Here is a 16780-nt window from a genome sequence, read left to right as displayed (position 1 = left end):
TCACCATCATTGATGGCGATCCGATGGATACATCTGTTGTAGGGTTGTCACTGACTCAGACGTACTTATGAATATAATTATTTTCTGTGACTGTATCTTACATTAATTTGTAGGATCCTTTACTATAGATAATTTAGCTGATCTGTAACAATAACATCTTCATGCCTTATATATCATGTACTGTAGTACGCCGCTAGATTAAAACTGACGTGGAAAGGTAACACATGCCCACCGAAAGCTCTTTTTTTGAGAGCCCAGGTGGTCGTGTGGTCTAGCGGGACGGCTGCAGTGCAGGCGATTTGGTGTCACGATATCACAGTAGCATGGGTTCGAATCCCGGCGAGGGAAGAACCAAAAATTTGCGAAAGCAAATTTACAGATCTAACATTGTTGGGTTGATGTTTAGACGAGTTGTATATATATATATATATATATATTTGTTGTATATATAAGTTGTATATATATATATATATATATATATATATATTTGGCTATTAAACTGTGAGTCTATTAATATTTTAAAACAACTTGGCTATTTCTTATCAAAACACCTGCCTTGAGTAAACATTTATAATATAACACTGGGATACTGTAAGTAATATTTAAAATGTCTAACTTTTTAAAGCATACTGTTTTGTTGTTTTGCTTTATTGTATTTGTAATTGTTTGTAACTATATATTGTCATGAATGTATATGCACTATGCCCCTTGAGGGTACCTCTTATGGAAATAAAAGATATTCTATTCTATTCTATTCTATATTATTTGACATTTAATCATTTATAGGAAGATCAAGATGCCATGGAACTGGACATAGACAAAGATGAATCATTTAAACCTGAAGATAACGAAATGTCCGGAGAAAAACTACTGACCACAGAATATCTAGCAACAAAAACAGGGCCAGTCAGACACAAGAAAAAGGTAAAACTAATAGTTTATAAAACAATAAACAGGACCAACCAGACACAAGAAGAAGGTAAAACTAATGGTTTATAAAACAATAAACAGGACCAACCAGACACAAGAAAAAGGTAAAACTAATGGTTTATAAAACAATAAACAGGACCAACCAGACACAAGAAAAAGGTAAAACTAATGGTTTATAAAACAATAAACAGGACCAACCAGACACAAGAAGAAGGTAAAACTAATGGTTTATAAAACAATAAACAGGACCAACCAGACACAAGAAGAAGGTAAAACTAATGGTTTATAAAACAATAAACAGGACCAACCAGACACAAGAAGAAGGTAAAACTAATGGTTTATAAAACAATAAACAGGACCAACCAGACACAAGAAGAAGGTAAAACTAATGGTTTATAAAACAATAAACAGGACCAACCAGACACAAGAAGAAGGTAAAACTAATGGTTTATAAAACAATAAACAGGACCAACCAGACACAAGAAGAAGGTAAAACTAATGGTTTATAAAACAATAAACAGGACCAACCAGACACAAGAAGAAGGTAAAACTAATGGTTTATAAAACAATAAACAGGACCAACCAGACACAAGAAGAAGGTAAAACTAATGGTTTATAAAACAATAAACAGGACCAACCAGACACAAGAAAAAGGTAAAACTAATGGTTTATAAAACAATAAACAGGACCAACCAGACACAAGAAAAAGGTAAAACTAATGGTTTATAAAACAATAAACAGGACCAACCAGACACAAGAAGAAGGTAAAACTAATGGTTTATAAAACAATAAACAGGACCAACCAGACACAAGAAAAAGGTAAAACTAATGGTTTATAAAACAATAAACAGGACCAACCAGACACAAGAAGAAGGTAAAACTAATGGTTTATAAAACAATAAACAGGACCAACCAGACACAAGAAGAAGGTAAAACTAATGGTTTATAAAACAATAAACAGGACCAACCAGACACAAGAAAAAGGTAAAACTAATGGTTTATAAAACAATAAACAGGACCAACCAGACACAAGAAAAAGGTAAAACTAATGGTTTATAAAACAATAAACAGGACCAACCAGACACAAGAAGAAGGTAAAACTAATGGTTTATAAAACAATAAACAGGACCAACCAGACACAAGAAGAAGGTAAAACTAATGGTTTATAAAACAATAAACAGGACCAACCAGACACAAGAAAAAGGTAAAACTAATGGTTTATAAAACAATAAACAGGACCAACCAGACACAAGAAGAAGGTAAAACTAATGGTTTATAAAACAATAAACAGGACCAACCAGACACAAGAAGAAGGTAAAACTAATGGTTTATAAAACAATAAACAGGACCAACCAGACACAAGAAGAAGGTAAAACTAATGGTTTATAAAACAATAAACAGGACCAACCAGACACAAGAAAAAGGTAAAACTAATGGTTTATAAAACAATAAACAGGACCAACCAGACACAAGAAGAAGGTAAAACTAATGGTTTATAAAACAATAAACAGGACCAACCAGACACAAGAAGAAGGTAAAACTAATGGTTTATAAAACAATAAACAGGACCAACCAGACACAAGAAAAAGGTAAAACTAATAGTTTATAAAACAATAAACAGGACCAACCAGACACAAGAAGAAGGTAAAACTAATGGTTTATAAAACAATAAACAGGACCAACCAGACACAAGAAGAAGGTAAAACTAATGGTTTATAAAACAATAAACAGGACCAACCAGACACAAGAAGAAGGTAAAACTAATGGTTTATAAAACAATAAACAGGACCAACCAGACACAAGAAGAAGGTAAAACTAATGGTTTATAAAACAATAAACAGGACCAACCAGACACAAGAAGAAGGTAAAACTAATGGTTTATAAAACAATAAACAGGACCAACCAGACACAAGAAAAAGGTAAAACTAATAGTTTATAAAACAATAAACAGGACCAACCAGACACAAGAAGAAGGTAAAACTAATGGTTTATAAAACAATAAACAGGACCAACCAGACACAAGAAGAAGGTAAAACTAATGGTTTATAAAACAATAAACAGGACCAACCAGACACAAGAAAAAGGTAAAACTAATAGTTTATAAAACAATAAACAGGACCAACCAGACACAAGAAAAAGGTCAAACTAATGGTTTATAAAACAATAAACAGGACCAACCAGACACAAGAAAAAGGTAAAACTAATGGTTTATAAAACAATAAACAGGACCAACCAGACACAAGAAAAAGGTAAAACTAATGGTTTATAAAACAATAAACAGGACCAACCAGACACAAGAAAAAGGTAAAACTAATGGTTTATAAAACAATAAACAGGACCAACCAGACACAAGAAGAAGGTAAAACTAATGGTTTATAAAACAATAAACAGGACCAACCAGACACAAGAAAAAGGTAAAACTAATAGTTTATAAAACAATAAACAGGACCAACCAGACACAAGAAAAAGGTAAAACTAATGGTTTATAAAACAATAAACAGGACCAACCAGACACAAGAAAAAGGTAAAACTAATGGTTTATAAAACAATAAACAGGACCAACCAGACACAAGAAAAAGGTAAAACTAATGGTTTATAAAACAATAAACAGGACCAACCAGACACAAGAAGAAGGTAAAACTAATGGTTTATAAAACAATAAACAGGACCAACCAGACACAAGAAGAAGGTAAAACTAATGGTTTATAAAACAATAAACAGGACCAACCAGACACAATAAACAGGACCAACCAGACACAAGAAAAAGGTAAAACTAATGGTTTATAAAACAATAAACAGGACCAACCAGACACAAGAAGAAGGTAAAACTAATGGTTTATAAAACAATAAACAGGACCAACCAGACACAAGAAAAAGGTAAAACTAATGGTTTATAAAACAATAAACAGGACCAACCAGACACAAGAAGAAGGTAAAACTAATGGTTTATAAAACAATAAACAGGACCAACCAGACACAAGAAGAAGGTAAAACTAATGGTTTATAAAACAATAAACAGGACCAACCAGACACAAGAAAAAGGTAAAACTAATGGTTTATAAAACAATAAACAGGACCAACCAGACACAAGAAAAAGGTAAAACTAATGGTTTATAAAACAATAAACAGGACCAACCAGACACAAGAAAAAGGTAAAACTAATGGTTTATAAAACAATAAACAGGACCAACCAGACACAAGAAGAAGGTAAAACTAATGGTTTATAAAACAATAAACAGGACCAACCAGACACAAGAAAAAGGTAAAACTAATGATTTATAAAACAATAAACAGGACCAACCAGACACAAGAAAAAGGTAAAACTAATGGTTTATAAAACAATAAACAGGACCAACCAGACACAAGAAGAAGGTAAAACTAATGGTTTATAAAACAATAAACAGGACCAACCAGACACAAGAAGAAGGTAAAACTAATGGTTTATAAAACAATAAACAGGACCAACCAGACACAAGAAAAAGGTAAAACTAATAGTTTATAAAACAATAAACAGGACCAACCAGACACAAGAAAAAGGTAAAACTAATGGTTTATAAAACAATAAACAGGACCAACCAGACACAAGAAAAAGGTAAAACTAATGGTTTATAAAACAATAAACAGGACCAACCAGACACAAGAAAAAGGTAAAACTAATGGTTTATAAAACAATAAACAGGACCAACCAGACACAAGAAAAAGGTAAAACTAATGGTTTATAAAACAATAAACAGGACCAACCAGACACAAGAAGAAGGTAAAACTAATGGTTTATAAAACAATAAACAGGACCAACCAGACACAAGAAGAAGGTAAAACTAATGGTTTATAAAACAATAAACAGGACCAACCAGACACAAGAAGAAGGTAAAACTAATGGTTTATAAAACAATAAACAGGACCAACCAGACACAAGAAAAAGGTAAAACTAATGGTTTATAAAGACGAACAACCAAACAGGATCAATAAGACACAAGAAAATTAATAGCATTTAGCATTTCGCAGGTGTACAAATTTTGCGACTTACATTGAATTAGGTATACAAAATATTTTGGCTGTTATTATTTTGGCAGATTCAAAACTTTAATTAATACCTTTACATGTGCACTTTTAAATTGGCGGAATTAATTTTGGCACTTTTGTTCTATCTGCCAAAAAAGCAAAAATTTACACCTGGTTAAAATAACCCGCTATAGGTTGTTGACAAATGTGTTTGCACCAGCTTGTTCCATATCTGCAATAATCCTGTATATAGAAATTAAGGAAATTGGGTAATGTGTTAATTTGGCTCTGTCTATGATAGTAGATGGCCATTATGTTTTCCCATCAGTGTCCCTTCATTGGCCCATTAGGTCAATTTAGGGTTCAGACTCAGAGTCATTCTACTGAACATTTGAATGTAATTCAGATTACAGCATGATTTCCTATGGACACAAATTCTTGTTTTCATATTTATATATTTAAGAAATAATTCATGGAAGCCATAGATTTGTTGGAAATTTACACATGGCCTGGGCCGTGATATTCGAATTTTATCCTGAGCGTTAGCGAGGGATAAAATTAACGAATATCACGGCCCAGGCCATGTGTAAATTTCCAACAAATCTATGGCTTCCATGAATTATTTCGATTCTAATAGGACAAATAAGTCCATTCAAATACTGAAGCGAGGGTGGGTTATGCCGTGTGTGTAGCTGTTCTTTTTTACTCCTTGTTAGATAAAGCTCAAATATTCTCATAAATCTTTAGCTTGCATTGTTTTAAATTAGTTCGTTAATAACCACTTGAAAAAAATATGTTTAATTCTCAAACCCAATATTTGCAATTTCTAATTTACATGTTTTCTCGTAAGCTACTGTTAAATCCAAAATTGACATTTCGTAACGAAGGAGTTGCAATGTTGACTTGCTGAAATCAGTTAAAATGCAAATAATGCAATAGAAAAGAAAAGAAAATAAAACCTACCTCAGAATTCCATTTTAATACAATATTATATGAACTTCGATGGTTACAAAATAGTTTTATATTTTTGTGACATAAAATCGTAACATAAATATCAAACTTATTTCCATCCCTTAATGAACCCCTGATTGTGGAGAAAGTGTTCCATGATGAAATTGACATTGCACAAAATATAGCTGTGTTACTATATTTAGGAAATAAACACAACTAGTTGCAGCATATTAATTATAGTATAACTAATCGCCGTATTTGAATATAAAAAATAAGACAACGCGTGACCGAACGACGCATGGATTAAACGAGTGCGCAGCACGAGTTTAATCCATAGCGGCGTTCGGTCACAAGTTGTCTTATTTTTGATATTCAAATACGGCGATTAGTTATTCTTTTTATTACATTGGCAAATGCCTTTTTTTATGAAATTAATTTAGAAAATGTAAGGAACTATATCTTTTTCCTACGCATTGACAATTTGTTTTGATCCGACGTTATCGACGTCTTGACAACGCCTATTGTTGTATGACGTCAGAGAGTGAAATAACCACGTTTATTTCACATGTGAAATTATCGGTTTTTATCTAACTGGGAAATCAATGTAATTCATTGCAACCAATGTAATAATTCTTTTTATTATGCATCCGAATAAGAATAAAAGTTCTTTTGTCTTTTTGTTTTATTACAATTTCTAATACAATAAAATTGGCAAAGCGTTTGCAAAGTAGGTTCAAATACATGTGGATTTACATGGGAGGTATATTGTAACATCCATTATTATGTATATCTCTGAGTCTGCGCTAAGTATATATATATCGAGAATTTTCACACGGTGTTGTTTACAAAGCGAAAGAAGCACGTCATATTAGAATTAGAATTATGTTTTTTAGTAGTATATTATACAATTATTAGGCACCGAAACATGTCGATCAATAAATTTCTGCAGCAGTACCTAAAGTGTTGTTGTTATAAGACTCTCTACAATTATAAAACAAGTATAAAACACAATTCTAAAATAACCTTCATCAAGTAGGCTTTATTCTAGGGTTGCAGTTTGAGGGTCATTAAAAGGTTGGTTTGTTGGAAATAAATTTTTGTTTCTTACATGATATTGAATTTATATAAAAAAATGTTCTTTGAGTTTAAAATGCTGTGCTTTTATTTTGATAGTTTAAAATCCTTCAGAAGAATTAGTATTATTATTTAATATTTTTTGACTTGTGACATCCTTTGTGTCAGTATATTTTTGAAATCCATTAGTTCTATACAGCTAATACACTTCCCTTAGGAAAGTGTTAGGATTGTGAAAGTAATTTTTTTCACATTTACTACTCCTTTTTGTGTAGCCTTTGACTTTGTCGATAAAAGCGAGGCATAGCGATCCTACTCTGTGGTTTAAGTTTTTGAAATTGTAATATCTTTCTTCGACTATCCTGGATTTGTACGTACCAAACTTTGACAGAACCTAAATTATGATCAATAGACAGTATCCAGAAGTAAATTTAGTAAAAAAAAATACCGTTTTTTTCTTCAGTATTTTACTTTTAAATGGGCTTACTTTTTCTTCCAGGAAACATATCATTCGCTATGTTGTTAAAGTTTTAAAAGTTTTTAAAGTTTTAAAAACTTTCTCAAACAACCCTGGATTTGTACCAAACTTGGACAGAACCTTGTTTATGATCAAAAGCTAGTATCTAGAAAGAAATTTTGTAAACATTTTGAACCTGTTTTTCTGTATTTTACTTATAAATGGACTTACTTATTCTTTCCAGTTAACATGTTAACATTACATACAGTCTGCAGTTAAAGTTTTAAAAACATTTATTAGATTCATAAAATATCCTGGATTTTTACCAAACTTGGACAGAAGCTTCTTACAATCAAAAGATAGTATCAAGAGGAATACTTTTATTGAATTTTTTCCCTCAATTTTGATGAGCCTGTGATTACAGCAAAAGTAGGCAAGACACTGGGTTCCGCGGAACCCTTACAAATTTTTCTCTCACTTATTTGACTATTTATACTTTGTTTTAGCATACAGATTTAGTTATGGCCAATGAGTTATTACAAAGACCTGTCACACCTAGTCAAAGAAGAGCTGAGAATCAGCCATCAGGAACACAGTTAGTATATTAACATCTAATTTAATCAACATTTCCTATTTATACTGTAAACCAACCTTTTTTCGCGAGCAATTTATTTTTGCCACCTTCGCTAGTAGAAAAAATAACGAGAATATAAATCGTCCTGAATATGTATATCTAGGATATTCACTTATCAAACTACATCAAGTAGATAAGAAAATCGCGAATTTAAATAGCCGCGAAGTGGACTTCAAATCTTAAAACGTGAAATAAAATATCCGTTATAAGTTGGTTTACAGTAGAAGATTTATTGTTTTATCTGGTGTCTTCCTCTTCTTATTCAACTTCACATACAAACTATGGTATCAGTCTTTTTGTAGGACACTAAAAGTCTCCGCCATTTCATGTATGGTATAACTGAAATTTAAAGCAGTTACTAGATTTAAAGCTGATAAAATCATAGCTGAAAGACAATGATTTTCATCCTTATGAGAAACTTGCATACAATTTTTAAAAGACTTGTTTTTGCCATTTTGTTAGTAGCCATCATAAGTTGAATTTTGCATTCATGGCTATTCAGGATATTGTGTTTGATAATATGATTAAATTCAGGTGCCCCTTTTTTGTCTGAATATGGGTTTATTTCATAGCAGAATGCAACTTACCAAATTAGATTTTTGTTTCTTGTTCTTTTTTGTAAAATTAATCACTTTTTTTTTTTTATCTCTTATTGAGTTCCATTTGTTATTGTTAATATATACTATTTAGGCCAATGACCCCTGTGGTGACCAGTCGACCTCCATCTCAGAGCAGTGTTATGAGACCACCAACAAGAAGTGGAAGTCGACCAAATACACAAGATAGTCAAAGAGACACAGCTAGTAAGATTTACTTAAATTTCTGGTTTTCTACCAAGAAGTATTACTTAGTAATATATGAGCATGCTCATAGTAATTAATGAATTAGGTACTAGGTTTAATTTAATATGATATGACATTAGGTATCAGAGCACAGCTATTTTGTATTGCATTTCTTCTTGAACCAATTTTTTTTACATTATAAATCATACCACTTCTTGCTATTTTCTGCATAAAATTTGACGAAATGAATAAGGAAGACGTATGAAAATGAAGGATCAAGTAATACACTGTCCACACTATACACTATATTTGTAGACAATCTCTTCTTCATCTTTTTGTAACTTCCTCCTATGGTTAGGGTCATATCAATTGCTTGATTTTTCACAATGGGCTTATATTACATGGTCTAAAAAAGCTAGAGTTAGTTTGGTATTTTACAGTATAAATGCAATTGCATATATTTAAAAGACAATATTTTAGCCTTGAGTATTACAGAGTCATTTAATGTATATGACTGATAAACTTTTGAACATTTATAGGAACAGAAGATGGCAGGCCTTCTAGTAAGAGCAGTCAAAGGTCAACAGGAAGTAAAAGTTCTTTGAAAGCACCAAGTATTGCAGAGTAAGTTCATTGCAATTCACCGTTTTAGAATCTAATGCATTCTGGGTAATATTTCCAAAAGCATACACCAAAACCTTGTGATTGGTTTAAAACATGATAATCTATAGAAATTCAACCAATGGCTTAAAGTTATATTTATTTTGGTGTATGAACAATGAGATTACCCATAGACCTTTAGATTCTGAAAAGGCGAATTCTATTATATTAATGGTACTAAGTGTCATCCAGGTATTTAGAGAATTATCTGGGAGAAATCATTACAAATATTTTAAGTTAAGTGTAGAGACATCCATAATGAATTTTTAAATCAGTCTTATACAAGATTTTCCAGTTGGTGTTTTTTCTGCCCCATTTATGAGCATTAGGTTTTCTGGTCTGTGAGTCTGTTTGTTTGTTAGTTCGTTCGTCCGTCTGTCCCGCTCCAAGTTAAAGTTTTTGGTCAAGGTAGTTTTTGATGAAGTTGAAATCCAATCAACTTGAAACTTAGTACACATGTTCCCTATGATATGATCTGTCTAATTTTAATGTCAAATTACAGTTTTGACCCCATTTCTAAGGTCCACTGAACATAGAAAATGATAGTGCCAGTGGGGCATTCGTGTACTATGGACACATTCTTATTTCTGTCACAAAGCAAATATCTTCATGTCACAATATCCTATGACATGTTTTCCTGTATGACCCATGGTCAATGGGGTAGTTAATTCATAAAATAAAAATTGGAAAGTCATCTATGTTTTCCTTATCTTTGAATTTATGAATATTGCTTTTAATTCCTCTGGTCATTCAAAGGACTTAAAAAAATATATATAAAGGATGAAGACTGGACTTTGACTTACTGTGGTTTCATTTATTTTCGTGGGTACCAATTTTCATGGATTAAAGAAACTTACATGTTCATGGATATTTAATTTCATGGTTTTGTTGAAGTCTGCATTCAAGTATTTAAAATTTTTTGTATTTGTTGAACATTTTAAAATTTCATAGTTCCACGAAAATTGATATCCAACGAATAATAATGAATCCACAGTATAATGATTTACTTTTACAAATTGTGACTTGGATGGAAAGTTGTCTCTTTGCACTCATAACACATCTTCTAATATCTATTAAAGTGCATTCTGACATTTAGTATAATTGTCAACTGTTAATAATCAATACAGATATCAATACACCTTATCAACATTTGTCCGCCATTACTGGACATCACAAAGGTTCCTGTAAAGTTTTGACCTCTTAATAAAAACATATGACGCCACAATGGAAAAGTGATTGTTGTTTGACGTCAACAGTTCAAGAGGTGCATATTCTTGGGACATGTGGGATAGCAATAAGGTCTATATTAAAGACCAGTGAAGGATATGGTATTCTCCACTTTCATGCATCAATTTGTTTTTTCACTTGGTAAATGTTATTTATTTATTTTCAAAGTTTTGTACATTGATTTATCTCTTTTTAGACTCCCAGAATACAAACAAGCCTTTGGATCTAAGCCAAGGATACTTAGAACTCCACATGGAAGGGAAGGTACACCATCTAATCCAGGAACACCACATCTGAGGACCCCAGATAGTTCAAGGAGGCCCACCAGTAGAGGGTCAGTTGGTAGTCTACCTCCACAACCACAATTCTCAGAGTCTGGACCAAGACCAAGTTCTGCTGGAAAGTCTGGTAAGGAAATTACATAAATACAGAGAAACCTATCAAAATCAGACCCTTTGTTAACTGGAAACCAGTCACAATCAGCCATTATAAATATTCAAACCAGTTTTCAATTTAACCCTTTTGTATATTGGAAACAAGCTTATATCTCTCCCTGTGAAAACTTTGAACAAGTCACAATCAGACCCTTTGAAACCTGGAAACAAGTCACAATCAGACCCTTTGAAACCTGGAAACAAGTCACAATCAGACCCTTTGAAACCTGGAAACAAGTCACAATCAGACCCTTTGAAACCTGGAAACAAGTCACAACCAGACCCTTTGAAACCTGGAAACAAGTCACAATCAGACCCTTTGAAACCTGGAAACAAGTCACAATCAGACCCTTTGAAACCTGGAAACAAGTCACAATCAGACCTCTTTGAAACAAGTCTAAGATAGTTCCTTTCATTTGTTAACTTTGTTAAACTGATGAATATAGATCATTCAGTGAACATCATGGGCAACCTAATCTTTGTTAGTTTCTGAACTCTAGTTTAGCACATAGAAAATTGTCATACCATATGGGTTTGTTTTATAAAGCCTTTACTGTATATATACTTTTATCCTATGAATATTTTTTTCTTGCTTTAATTTATTTTTGATTTCTCACTATACTTTAGTTTGAGTTAAAATTCAAGCATGTGTCAATTTACAATCAAAATGCTGTCTTTTTTTCTCATAGAAGGATGCAACTTTACATAAAATTTACAAAATTATAATTAATTTCTTTTTAATTGGGGGTAGGATGAAATTTGTAAAAAAAAAAAAAAAAGGCAGGACAGGAGTTTTGAGTTAAAAAAAGTTAGGATGAGCAACTTGATTAATATTACAGTACAGATTAAAGGTTATTGAATGTTTGTTCCTATTTATAACAAATTTTCCAGGGGAACTTATGTTAGACAAATATACATTGACAGTTGTACTGGTCTATTCATTTTGTTAGGCCCAAACTTTAATAAGTTCTTGTAATTGCCTATCTGGGGAATTTATTTGTCAGGATCGTAATTTTAATAAGTTTTTGTAATTGCCTAACTGGTGTATTTATTTGTCAGGTCCTTATTGTAATAATTTTTTATTATTGCCTACCTGGTGTATTTATTTTTCAGGTCCCTAATTTTAAGAAGTTTTTATTATTGTCTAACTGGTGTATTTATTTGTGAGGTCCTAATTTTAAGAAGTTGTTGTTATTGCCTAACTAGTGTATTTATTTGTCAGACCCTAATTTTGATAAGTTTTTTGTTTTTTGCCTAACTGGTGTATTTATTTGTCAGACCCTAATTTTGATAAGTTTTTGTTTTTTGCCTAACTGGTGTATTTATTTGTCAGACCTTAATTTTGATAAGTTTTTGTTATTGCCTAACTAGTGTATTTATTTGTCAGGACCGTAATGTTGGTAAGTGTGTTGTAGGTTTATGTATATGGTGTTTTAATCCTATCACTTCTTAGGTAATATCTATTAATATTGAGCATCATTTTGTTAAGAGACCTTTTTTCCTCTTCAAAATTTTATAAAAAATAATAAGATAATGCATCATGGGTAACATTTCCAAAATTTATTTACAAACCAAACTTAAAAACATCCCAAATAATAGATGTTTATCTTTTTAGTTACAAAACGAAACTGCCAAAAGTTCTTTATAATAATAAAAAGGTGAAAAGACACTATTTTGAAACCTATTTTGTTTCATAACCCTTTTTAACTCATCCCCTGGCAAAATATCATCTTTTACATTTACCAGCATTGAAACAAAATAAGTCAGCATTAGAAATCACATCTTTAACTTTTTTCAGTTAGTTTAAGGTAAAACTGAATAGAATGGTGCTCAGTGTAACAGTTTAAAGTTCACTTTTAATTTTTGGTTTATAATTTTGAAGTTGTTCTTTTTTTTTAAATTTTTTGAATGATTACTATTTACTTGTTTTTGTCTTCACTTGTATATCAGAAACACAATATTTTATTAATCTAAGACAAATAGCAGACCAAAAGATATGTTTGTCAGGAATAACATCACAGTATGCTAGACCTAAAATGCAAGGTATTGAATATGTGATTACTGCATTCCAAACCTTCTTTGTTTTAACTTCACATTATATTATCTATAAATAAATGTTTAAAAACTAATAATAATTACTACATGCAACAAAATAATCAGAGCACATCAATTAAACCAACATTTCAAATTGATTATAATCTATAAGCAGGCCCCTTTAATACAGAAAGATTTCTTTAATATACAATGCATTTACAGTTGAGTTCAGCTTTATTTTCTACATGCATTCAGTATTCATGCATTATTTTTATGTGGGCTGATTCTGTTCCTATTTGTAGAAGTTACTTTTCTATGTTTTCTATGAAAACTTTACATAGAAGTTCCTTACTTAAAGTTTACTAATCAGGGAAAAGTAGCAGGTACTGTGGGTGTGACTAATTGACGACCAAAATTCACCAATGACAACTAGAGGATTTAGAAAAATACAAAATCAACTGGGTATAAAATATACATGGGATCAATTACATAAAATGGAAATAATGATATCAAAATAAGAGAACATTAGCACATTTCTGAGCAAGCACGTATAAACATTCACAGACAATCACAGAGAATATATTACAGCTGTTCTATAAAAGCACGCAAAACAAAACTTTGATCAACTTGCTTGCTATGTTTGCTTGGATGTTTGCAAACAATGGGCCATTCCAGTTAATTTCTGACAGGTGGGGATGGATGAGGAGATTTTTTTTCATACCTATCAGAAAAAAACATCATGAAAAACTACCTATCAGATCTATAAATTAAGACCTATCAGATGTAGAGTTTCTGTTCATATTGGGTGGATGGGCTTTCATGGGGAAAATTGACCTATCAGAATTTTTTACTGCAAGGATTGTACCCATCAGAATTTTTAATACAATACCAGATAATGCATGATACGAAACTGTCTACATTCCAAAGCACCCCTAAGATCTAAAACATGTATTTTTTGAAACCCCTAAGATATAATTATTTTTAATTATTTACTGCTGCAAGACCCTCAGAAATTTTTGCGTATAAGTGTACCTGTCAGATGAAAAAACCCAAAATTTCACCCCTAAGATGTATAAATTTTAAACCCCTCAGAAAGGACCATCCATCCCCCTTTATCAGATATTAACTGGAATGGCCCAATAGGAAGGCGTAGTATAATATATACTGGTATTTGATTGGACGATACAAATTGATTTACAAGTTAATGTTTATTGTCCAATCAAATTCCAGTATATTGTAAACCGACTGAAACAGACTACTAACTTGTTGTTTACAAACACCCAAATAAACATAATAAGCAAATTGACCAAAGGGTTGCTTTGCATGCTTTTATAGAAAAGCTGTAAAATATGAAAAGATTTGGGTTATACACCAATAAAAGAATGATGATCTCCTAAAGAGATATGGTTGATATCATACCATAAGGAAAACAAGTTTGCTTTCTCCTTTGCAAGACAGTATATAATTCCTATGAACTTTAAATGTTAATGCAATACAAAGTTTAACTAATAAAAAGTTTCAAATATGGAAAGATATTCAAATTGAGAAATCAAGAATAAATATGTTGTTTATGTTGAAATCTTCCTATATTTGAATGCTTTGTTTAGTTATTCTATAAATACTAGTTATTGATGAATATATTTTTTATATACTTTAGGTGGATCTATTTCTGGTGGATCAAGGAAGCTCTCTACAGGAAGCACACATAACCAGGATGCATAGACAAGGGAGATTACTTGTGGTAGTTCATAGAACATTCCAGTTTTATATGCCTTAGTTATATTTTAGTGCTATTTATAAATGTTTTAATGAATTTTTATTGCAGTAATTTTGAAATATGTGCATTTATTCTTCCCAAAATATGTTTCAACTGTTTACATTTGTTCATAGTTATAAAAGTCAGGTTGTACTGTACTTGTTCATAGTTATGAATGTAAGGTTGTACTGTACCTGTTCATAGTTATAAAAGTTAGGTTTACTGTACTTGTTCATAGTTATAAAAGTCAGATTGTACTGTACCGGTTCATAGTTATAAAAGAGAGGTTGAACTGTACTTTCATAGTTATAAAAGTAAGGTTGTACTGTACTTATTCTTAGTTATAAAAGTAAGGTTGTACTGTACTTATTCATAGTTATGAAAGTTAGTTTGTACTAGGTTGTACTGTACTTATTCATAGTTATAAAAGTAAGGTTGTACTGTACCTGTTCATAGTTATAAAAGTAAGGTTGTACTGTACTTATTCATAGTTATAAAAGTAAGGTTGCACTGTACCTGTTCATAGTTACAAAAGTCAGGTTGTACTGTATCTTTTCATTGTTACAAAAGTCAGGTTGTACTGTACTTATATTTGTTAGAATCAAAGCATTTCATATGAGTACTTCCTGTACTCACAATATTGTTAAGTTTATCTTGTTTTGAAATCGTATTTTTGAGCTCTTTGTTATGATAAAATTGGAATTTCAGAGTTTTGAACAGCGGTACCGTATACTACTGTTGCCTTTATTTACATTTGTATTGTTACATTTTGTATTTGGTATGTTATACATATTGTATTAACATAAATTGGTTTGAAATAACTTAAATTTGATCTTTGAAATTTTGCTAACCTTCTTTATTTCAAGAGGACATTTTAATTCTTTAATTTTCAAATAAAAGAGTAACTTTTTTATGTGTCTTTTCTTTACACCCAAAACATTCCTCCTTTTTATGGAAAAAAGGGGCATTTTTAACGGACAGTTTTTGATTGAGTTAAAACCATTTATGACAAAGGAGAAGGTCCAGTAAGACCCCTTTTTACAAAATTGTTAAAATGTAAACTTTTAGTTAGCTATTGGAAAGAATGCTACATAAATATGGGCTGTTTTTGACAATACAATGCACATATATCGGGTACTTGCATCATTAAGCCATACTAAATTACTGAAATCCTCACAAATTTAGCATTTTAGTTAAATTTTAGACGGTTTCCATCTTAAATGAAAGTGGCCGCATTGGTGTTTATTCTTAATATTGAAATGTAAGTTGTATTCAATGATTATACCTAACATTTATAAATGTTAAGGATGAAAACGGATGCGGCCACTTTCATTTTTAACAAAAAGTATCTAAAAAGTGATTTTTTTGCATATTTGATAGATTTTTCATATATAAACTTGAAACGGAGCGTTTTTAATGAGTAAATCGGTTAGAATCTTTCACATAAACTAATTGGGTCAACTAAAATAGACACTTTAGTGTTTAAAAAGTGTCAAAAATCTTCGTCAGATGAACCTGAAATTTGAGGCCAAAATCGGCCCTTACTGGACCTACTCCTTTCATCCTTTTTTGCCTTTTATCTTGTAACTTAGACTTGCTACATGTCCCTTCCTAATTATTATTATTTTTTCAATTTTGCCCCTTTAATAATTTTACTGCTATAACTAGGAGATTACAATTATACTGACATCTGCAGGAGGAAGGCTTTCTCCAAGGGCAATCAGTAGGCTGGCACTTATCAGTAAACATATAAATTAGTAAGAGAGAAATATTAGAAAGGGAATTGTAGCAAGTCTACTTGTAACTGTAATAGATACCAAATAAAGGCTTGTATAGCGG

The 16780-nt window shown here is 31.3% G+C and overlaps 1 protein-coding gene across 8 annotated transcripts in view; it reads left to right on the top strand.

Annotated features, from left to right (window-relative positions):
• LOC139501892 (lisH domain-containing protein ARMC9-like) overlaps window positions 1–15852 on the top strand; it is a 38679-nt gene extending 22827 nt beyond the window's left edge. For 2 of the 8 annotated variants that reach the window (XM_071291168.1, XM_071291169.1), the window contains exons 16-21: window positions 787–924; window positions 7921–8009; window positions 8739–8851; window positions 9370–9454; window positions 10914–11125; window positions 14843–15852. In XM_071291168.1, the coding sequence (XP_071147269.1) occupies window positions 787–924; window positions 7921–8009; window positions 8739–8851; window positions 9370–9454; window positions 10914–11125; window positions 14843–14907 (702 nt within the window). In that variant the 3' untranslated portion in view covers window positions 14908–15852. The other 6 variants (XR_011658684.1, XR_011658686.1, XR_011658687.1 and 3 more) reach the window with 6 other exon arrangements.
• The last annotated feature ends 928 nt before the right edge of the window (window positions 15853–16780 follow it).

The sequence above is a fragment of the Mytilus edulis genome, chromosome 13 (genome assembly GCF_963676685.1).
Source record: "Mytilus edulis chromosome 13, xbMytEdul2.2, whole genome shotgun sequence".
Taxonomy (NCBI): Eukaryota; Metazoa; Mollusca; class Bivalvia; order Mytilida; family Mytilidae; genus Mytilus; species Mytilus edulis.
Note: the sequence above shows the minus strand (reverse complement) of the source record. Positions and strands in the feature narration are given on the sequence as shown.